Source organism: Cucurbita pepo, unplaced genomic scaffold (genome assembly GCF_002806865.2).
Source record: "Cucurbita pepo subsp. pepo cultivar mu-cu-16 unplaced genomic scaffold, ASM280686v2 Cp4.1_scaffold000990, whole genome shotgun sequence".
Classification (NCBI taxonomy): domain Eukaryota; kingdom Viridiplantae; phylum Streptophyta; class Magnoliopsida; order Cucurbitales; family Cucurbitaceae; genus Cucurbita; species Cucurbita pepo.
The window spans coordinates 1-9085 of record NW_019647189.1 but is presented as its reverse complement, the minus strand read 5'-3'; the positions used below and the strand labels follow the sequence as shown (position 1 = coordinate 9085).

General features: G+C 33.2%; 1 protein-coding gene and 1 long non-coding RNA gene across 2 annotated transcripts; both read right to left on the bottom strand.

Annotated features, from left to right (window-relative positions):
- Positions 1-426: 426 nt before the first annotated feature.
- LOC111786075 lies at positions 427-1537 on the bottom strand. The gene is made up of 2 exons (XR_002813749.1): positions 1449-1537; positions 427-695 (listed from the first exon to the last, which is right to left on the bottom strand). It is a non-coding gene; the product is annotated as an uncharacterized LOC111786075 (long non-coding RNA).
- Positions 1538-4793: 3256 nt separating this feature from the next.
- Positions 4794-8166, bottom strand: LOC111786074. The gene is made up of 5 exons (XM_023666429.1): positions 7550-8166; positions 7196-7439; positions 5504-5602; positions 5128-5342; positions 4794-4999 (listed from the first exon to the last, which is right to left on the bottom strand). The coding sequence occupies exons 1-5, from the start codon at positions 7996-7998 to the stop codon at positions 4924-4926; spliced, it is 1083 nt and encodes a 360-aa protein (XP_023522197.1). The 5' UTR covers positions 7999-8166; the 3' UTR covers positions 4794-4923.
- Between the last annotated feature and the right edge of the window lie 919 nt (positions 8167-9085).

The following is a 9085-nucleotide window of genomic DNA, read 5'->3' as shown; positions in this document are numbered from 1 at the left end:
CTTTGAGGGGGAATAAGTTAAATGAAAAGTGAACCAAGATGGGAGCAATCCAACGTAGCTCAAAAATGTTCCACAATATATCTTACGAGTTCCAGCCAAGGCGATTGTGAACAAACAAGTGTTGAATGTCATTCTCTTTCCTTTAATGGAGAATGTACTTCAGAAGGGTAGAAGACCTTTTTTTAAGTAAGAAACTGAGCTTCCATTGAGAAAAATGAAAGAATGTACAAGGGCATACCAGAAACAAGCACACGCTAGTTACAAGAAGATTAGGTGACATGAGATAGTGCCTCTTTTAAGTTTTATCATTAGTATTAATCATTCTAAAAGCCACCATCCAAACAAAACCCTGAATATCCGCAGGAACCTTCAATCTTGAAATCAACTTAATATAAATGCGAATTAAAAGGACAGTGCAAAGAAACAGAACAAAAAATTTTCTAAAAATCCAACCAAATAGCAGTTTTCCTGTTTGTTAGGTGATAATTTCCTAAGATAGTTTTCATACATGCCCAGTCCTTATTTTCCTCATGTCTCAAATGTGCCATGTAAAGGACAAGTTCCAAATAAAAGAGTCCCAAACAAAAACCTCCGAAGTGGAGAGAAGATATGTGAGGGGTGGGGGCACACAAATTGAAAAAAGACACAGCAGGAAGAATCCCAACAATTGTCTTCCCAAGATTGCAGTCCATCACCTACTTATATAAGATTAGAATAGGTAAATAGATCATTTACATAAAAAATTAATAATAAAAATAAAATAAAAAGAAGAAACAAGAGACGCTCATTTAGTTTATTTCTCTCTAAATAATTTATTTAATCCTTCATGACACCATCACTGTTCTAAAAGGCTCAAAGTCGATATCAACACTTTTTCTCACAAAGAGATAAGACACAAACCTCAATCTGAATAGAAACCATACAAATGTAAATCACGTATTATTAATATAATGATTATATAAAGTAGGAAGACAAATAAACAATTTAGTTGCTCCAAGCCACGGAAAAAAGCAAATAGAGCATGACATGAAAACTAAAAGCTGAATTATAATTTCAAATGGAACATTGTGGCACGTTCGGAAGAAATTGAACTTCGAAATTCAAAATGGGTTTCAGAAGGCATCTCGATCAAAAAAATAGACAAAATAAACATAAAAACAACAATCTGTAAGGGAACCGATATACAAAAAAAAAAATCTGAAATACCACTGATTCAAAAAGGTGGAATGATGAACCCTAAATAAAACTTCAAAATTTCAATTAAAAGAATGGCCGAGGAAAATAAAACGTCAGACACCCTTTTGCCCAATTTACATTATCCACCAAACTCCCATATAGACACTAACAGAAATTCAATACTGTTTATCTGAAACCCATAAATTTCCATTTGCTGTTCAACCAAACATAGAGCGAGAAATCAAATGGCCAGAAGAAAAAGAAAAACTCACGGTGTCTGTAGGCTGAACCTCAATTTGAAAGTGACTTCCTTTGAGGGTCTTAACCGTAAGCTTCATCACGACAAGGTAGAAGGAGAGAAGGAGAAGGAAAGTGAGCCAATGGGAAGGATTCAATAGCAGAAGAAGAGGAAAAAAGAGAAATTGAGAAAACCCTAGATTGCCAATATAGAGAATCAAGGTTCAATTGCAGGAAGAAGGTGGGTAAATGGACTTTACACTCCCCAGTCACCAAGCGAGGGTCAGGCACGTGACTGACAACCGGACCATAGCGAGGGATAAAACCATCCAAAAATTAATTATTTCTGTTTTTTTTTTTTTTTTCTAATAAGTTTAGAATATATGCTAAAAATAAATAAATAATAATTCATAAAGAAAAAAAATTGGTATTTTTACATTTAATTACATATAAATAAAAAATTATTTTAATTATAATTAAAAATTATGTGAAAAAGATATATAAAGTAAGATTTAATGGTTGAGATTTTATTCTATATTTAAATTGCTAATTAATGGATTGATTTCTTAGTGATAGCATAACAATTTATAATTTATTAATATATTAAATGTCGATTACATTTTTATTCAAATTATTTTAGTTATTTGATAATTAAAATCTTAATTACATTATCTTAAGATAAAATTATGAATGTGTATTCTTGATAATTTAAAAGGAAAAGAAATTAAAAAAACAAATTCCAATAACCTATAGTCTCTCCCAAAAATGAGAATGCATTGGATGTTTATAGGAGCGAATCAAGCGTTATCTACAAAGACGTTAACTAGAAACGTAAATGATTGAGCTTGAGAAGCTTCGAATCCAACGTTATCTCCAAGATTGGTCTTTAACTAGAAACGTAAATGTTTGACGTAAGAAGCTTCTGGCCCAATCAGCCCGTAAAACTCACTCGGCAATATTATTGAACCAAACAAAACGACAACCAATAAACATGTACTTTTAAATATAAATTTATATCATATAAAGTCAATTGAGTCGGTTTGGGACTATTCTTTCCTATTAATTACTCCCGATCTTCTTAAACTTTTTAAAAAATAATAAAAATTTTAAAAATATGATTAAAACCCAATATTTGTCATAGATATAAAATAATTTAACAACTCAAGTTATCAAAAGTGTTCCCATCTCTTTGTACCAGTACGTTTTCGTGAAGGATAATTCATCTTTCTTCAACCAGTCCAGGACCGGAGATGAAAACACCTATTTATTTGAGTGTTTGAAGGGAAAGGAAGGAGGAGAGAACGAGGGAAAGAAAAGTTTGAGGTTGAGTCTTTCTTCTTTACTCAATGGAGACGGTTAATGGAGAGTAAAAGAGTTCAAGAAGATTCTCAATCAGTCCAGGACGGAAGATGAAAACACCTATTTATTTACCGAATGTTTGAAAGGAAAGCAAGGAGAAGAGAACGAGTGGAAGAAAAGTTCGAGGTTGATCTTTCATCTTTACTGTTACTAAAAAAGTTCAAGAAAGTTATAAGGACAGTAGATGGACATGGACTTAGCTGATAGAGGTGCTCTTGCTTGTGCAACTGGAATCTCAGTCGGAAAAGCGGGAGGATTGACCCAAGGTACTCTTGGTTGTGCAGTTGGAATCTAAGTCGGAAAAGTGGGAGGACTGACCCATTCGGTGACTTTCGCGGTCGCCCTCACTGAACAAACTTGAATCTGCAGCTTTCGCGGTCGCCCTCATTGAACCAAGAATTCGTTCAGTAAAGCTATTTGAAGAACCGAAAAATGAATAGTAGCTCTTTTCTTTCCGGAGATAAAGCTATTTGAATAACAAAATGAATAGTGTTTTGAATCAAACTTAACTGCTCCTTCCCCTGAACCGATTTAACAGTCGGTCGAGAAAATGAATAGTGTTTCGAATCAAACTTAACTGCTCCTTGCCCTGAACCGACCGATTGTTTCTGCTCCTTCCCCTGAACCGATTTACAACTGAAATGAATAGTGTTCCTTCCTCTGAACGCTCCTTCCCTGAACCGATTTATAACTGAAATGAATAGTGTTTCGAACTGAAATGAATAGTGCTCCTTCCCCTGAATCGATTTACCGTCAAGAAAATGAATAGTGTTTTGAAATGAATAGTGCTCCTTCCTCTGAACCGATTTACAGTCGAAAAATGAACAGTGTTTCGAATCAAATGAAATGAACAGTGTTTCGAATCAAACTTAACTGGTACTTCCCGTAAACAGATATTTCCTTCGACTTCTCTCACTCTTCAAATCAATTAATATAAGAGTTTAATATAAAATCAATTAATATAAGAGTTTAATATAAAAGTTATTTTAGATATTTCTTTCCGGTACAAGAGTTTAATATAAAATTAATTAATATAAAAGTTTAATATAAAAGTTATTTTAGATATTTATTTCCTTCCGGTAAAATAGACTTATCTCACTCTTCATCGTATAAAATCAATTAATATAGAAGATATTTAAAACTTTCTTATATTAATTAATATCGATATTTAATATAAGAATTTAATATAAAAGTTATTTTAGATATTTATTACTCTGCTAGAATCTTCATCTCTAAAATCAATTAATATAAAATATAATAGAGGTATCTCACTCTTCATCTATAAAATCAATTAATATAAAAGAAATAATACATGTATCTCACTTTTCTAAAATCAATTCTAAAATCAATTAATATAAAAGATATTTAATCTTTTTTATAAAATCAATTAATATAAAAGATATTTAAAATTTTCCGAAAATAAATTTATCTCACCTTTTCATCATATAAAATCAATTAATATAAGAGATATTTAATTTTTCTTATTTAGGATTCTTACTCTTCATCATATAAAATCAATATAAAATCAATTAATATAAGAGATATTTAATTTTTCTTATTTAGGATTCTTACTCTTCATCATATAAAATCAATTAATATGAAAGATATTTAAAATAATTTTAGATGAGACTTCTCGTATAAAATAGATATTTAAAATAATTTTAGACTTATCGTATAAAGTAGATATTTAAAACATTTTTATATATCTCGAAATAATTAATTGATAAATTTGTTATATATCTCGAAATAATTAATTGATAAATTTGTTATATGTCTCGAAATAATTAATTGATAAATTTGTTATATGTCACGAAATAATTAATTGATAAATTTGTTATATGTCTCAAAATAATTAATTGATAAATTTGTTATATATCTCAAAATAATTAATTGATAAATTTGTTATATATCTCAAAATAATTAATCGATAAATTTGTTATATATCTCGAAATAGTTATTTTAAACTTGTAACATTATCATTGTAGGGTAAAGAAGTTTTTGCTTGATGGACATTGATATCACCCAATTAAACCTTTTATTGAAAAAAAAAAAAACAATTATAGAAAGGTAAGGTATGGACATAATATAAAGACACTTAGGGGGTGGGGTGGGGTAGGGTACAGAAGAATGTACACTTCCTTCTCTTACAAATCATAAGAGCCCAACGACACAGCTTAACTGCAGTCTATTCTCCAAGCTTCTCAAGTGATGCCCCAATAACATACACCTGCAGCAGATCAACAAGTTAGATCATTGGACATGCGCCTCATTTCAATATTATCTTAGAGCCTAAAACATGTCTTGCTTCAAAGTTCTAAGTTCTTAGTTTGTTTAACCATGGAATTTTTAACTAACCAGAATAAGAGCTTTGCTAGGTAATCCCGAGATGTGCCTACAGTATCACAAAACTCACTGCCAACATCTGCAAGTTTCTCTAAATCCGCCACACTCGAATCCTCATTGAAAGTAGAGCTAGCATCATCTTTGAAGAACCTTTGCAATATGTTTCCAACAAGCTCGTGAATGATTTCCTCCACCTCCGATGTAGATGGTTTGCAGAGTTCGGTCACCTAAATAATAAACGTGGAGATAAGTATGAGGGCCCCCAGAATGAAGAAGAAGTTCAACAGCTTGGGTAACAATCAGCACGGGCTTACTTCCAACAAGGAAAATAAAGGCATATATGCACAACAATATAGTTACGTATGCACCAAAAAAAAAAATGAAATACCATATTAGAATCCAAAGACCGCAGATACTCCAACAAATCATTCCTGTTTTCTTTGCCATGTTCCATCTGCATATTCACTTGCTTCTGAGCATTCAGTTCCTGACACATTCAGAACAACAGATGGGAAGGTAAAGCAGCGGATCATGAAGATGCAGGGCACGTGAATTTAACAAGTCAGAGAAAGCATTTGGTCTCATCCCAATAGACAGGAAAACCTTCCTATCTTGACTGAATGAATATACTAAAAGGCAGATAATTGAAATATGCTGAAGAGAATAAGCAATACGGTTTATTTTGTCTTAACCCTTTGAACGTAAATTAAAGGAGCCCGAATATGATTGAACGAAAGAACATGAGATGATAGCAGGTTACGTTTGACCACAAAGCTAAAATCTAAGCATGTACTGCTAAACTTGATAGCCAACCTAACGGTTTTCTTTTGCTAAATTGGAGTCTATATTTATGAGGAATCACACCATCTAACAGGATACATTTTTCTATCAAATTTATGACATCTAGCTACATGCAAGATAAGCAACCAAGATAAAGATGGAGATGATCCCTGAAATTAAACCAAGTTATTCAATCTAACTGCAAATACATCCACAGTAATGTAAAACTAGTAAATAGCTGAAGGGAAAGATGCAGCAGCTCAAGCCTATCGCTAGCAGATATTATCCTCTCTGAACTTTCCCTTCCGGGATTCCCCTCAAGGTTTTAAACCGCGTCTACGAGGGAGATGTTTTGACACTCTTACAAGGAATGCTTCAAAAATTAGGTTAGTTGAGGCTCGAATCAAGGCATGGGCACGATTATGCAAGACGGCACACAAGTGGCCAATCGCGCATGGGCCCGAGGGTAATGGCACAAGCCAGACACCAGGCAGGCTACTAGTAGTGGTGTGCCAGTAGTGGGCTTGGGTTGTTACAAATAGTATCAGAGTTAGATACTAGGCGGTGTACTCGAGTACACTGGCCCCCAAGGGATGGATTGTGAGATCGGTTGGAGAAGGGAACAAAGCATTCTTTATAAGAGTGTGGAAACCTCTCTAGTGAGGCGTTTTAAAACCTTGAGCTAAGCATGGAAGAAAAAGCCCAAAAAGGACAATATCTACTCGGTGAGCTTGGGCGGTTACAACTTCAATACTCAAGACCTCACCAATATAACAAATAGGAGTATATTAGCATTTCATCCTTGATTACATACAGAAACTGGTTATTTTCTGGCACCTGACAATCACTTACCAATAGCAGAAAATACATTTAAATTCAAGCTTGATGCGAAACAAATCACATTCTAAACAAAAAGATCCAACTGAACATTAGACAAAAATATATGCAGTTGTACAGGGATAACATGGAAACTCATGTCTGCAAGTATGAATTAATACAGCATACACCCACTAAATAACATAGCTAATAGCATAAAACTATGAGGAGTTGTATCCAAATAATTTGCGTCTTAACATAGTAAATGAAACCCTTCATTTGTTAATTTTTAGAAAGAAGATCATAAAACAAATGAAAGACTCCGCCCGCATTTAGGATACTGAATTTTTTCAAGAGAGTTAAAGGTTTGCATTTAATAATTTAGAAATGATTTTGAGAATTCAGTTAGTCAAGTCATAGATGGACAATAGAAGAAATGTGTTGTCAACAGGTGAAGATTGTTAACAACTCAGTAAATCCTTACATCCTTGAGATTTGACAATTCCGACTGCAACTGCTGGATGTACTTCAACGCCTCGGGCGAAAAACCAGTTAAGAGACGAGGCCTTGTATCCAAATCTTCCAAATTAGAATCAACGCCCACCCGAATCTCCTCAACGTCCGAAACTTCCAGCGGTTTCGACCTGTCGAAGCCAGTCAAATTATCCGGCGAGATATCGAAATTCCTCGTCAAAGACAACCGATACTCCGCATTCCAAAGAGTGTACCTATACAGAGGCACTCATCAGAATTCCAAAAATCTGACGGAAAACGTCCCCAACACATGAACAAATTCATCAAACTTCAGTAGACAGCAAAGAATCGATCAACTCCTTACCCGGTGATAATTGACGAAGAGAGGAGATTATGGAGAGGGCTTTTGGAAACCCTAACGGTGACAGCGAACTGATCAGACGGAAGCAAACCCAACATTGAAGAGATAGTCTGCTTCATGGAATCCTTAGCAGCATCAGAAACACCCTGGGAGATATTAGATGTATCAAGCGGCTCAATCCGCTTAAGCATATTAGCGATTACGGAGAACCCGCGATCGAATTTCAACTTCCGAGTGGAAACAAAGTCATCGGAAACTCCGCCGCCATCAACCCCGGAGATAAGGCAGCTGACAGTTGTTGCTCCAGACGTTGAGGGAAAACGCCGCCGTTGAAGGCCAAGATGTGAATAAGAAAAAGAAGGCAAGGGCGGCGGAGGTGGTGGAGGAAGACGGGGTTTGATTGAAAAATCGGTGATGCGAGATAGGAAGAACGCTCGAGCAGAGGCCGCCATTAGAACGAAGGACAACAACAAAAGCTTCGAGGATCCCTTCAATGGCCCTCCCCCTATTATGTGGACTGCCTGCGCTCGCAGAGATTCTACCAATCAAAATCCCATTGCGTTTCCATCTCTGAGCTTCGCTTTCGGAATCTCGTAATTGCGCGATTACAACTCACGACTTCAGTTCACATATTAATATACTCCCATGTGAGTAAATTAGGTTAATGATGACATTTAAAAATTAAAATTGCCAAAAAAAGGTTCGGTTTAAGCTAATTACAAAAATAACCTTTTTTTAAATTATTTTTTACGTTAAATTTAATTTTTTTAATATTTTTCAAATTAAATATTTAATAGATCTAAATTATTTAAAATTTTAAATTAATAATTATATCAATTAAATTCTACCATTACAATATGATGCCTAATTAATTAAGTTAGGTTCGTATTTATTATTTATATAATTTGTTGTTTTGTGAACCGGTAATAATTCAATTTTAAATACTTAATTAAAATTAAGAAGATATTTTTTTTACTATTAACAAATTTTAAATTTGATTTTTATTTGGTAAATAATATATATTTTTTATTTGTGAAAATTGATTCCTTTAATCATATTAAAATATATTTTTATTTAAGTGTTTTGTTTATTAGTTGAATTTTGTACGTATTTTCTAATTTAACTTTGAATAGATATTGACTTAAGCATTTTTTTTAATATTAAAATGAACTCTATTGAATCAACCATAAGAAATTGAATTTTTTATTAAAAAAAAAATTAATTTTGAATACTATTTTCAAATAACAACAAATTCTCTTATCAAGAATTTGCTGAAGAACTCATCCAAACCATTCATTTTTCCATTAATAAGCCTGATTTAAATATTTTCCCAACACAAAATAAGGATTTGAAGTGGATGGTGGTCCAATCTATAACTTAAATGAAGAAAGACCAAGTATTTGTAGAAGGTCAATGTCCATCAAAATTAGTCAAACAAAATCTATTCGACTTGCCTAATTACTTCTTTCATAAATAACTGGTACCGCACAAATTAGAAAAACTTTAGTATTACAAGAGTATCGCATCGTCTTTTTTTTT

Excerpts from the sequence above, each read along its gene's own strand:
- LOC111786074 (XM_023666429.1), bottom strand. The coding sequence starts at position 7,998 with ATGGCGGCCTCTGCTCGAGCGTTCTTCCTATCTCGCATCACCGATTTT. Across the intron at positions 5,603-7,195 it reads AATTGTCAAATCTCAAGGAT|GAACTGAATGCTCAGAAGCA; the intron begins GTAAGGATTTAC and ends TGAATGTGTCAG. Across the intron at positions 5,000-5,127 it reads CTAGCAAAGCTCTTATTCTG|GTGTATGTTATTGGGGCATC; the intron begins GTTAGTTAAAAA and ends GATCTGCTGCAG.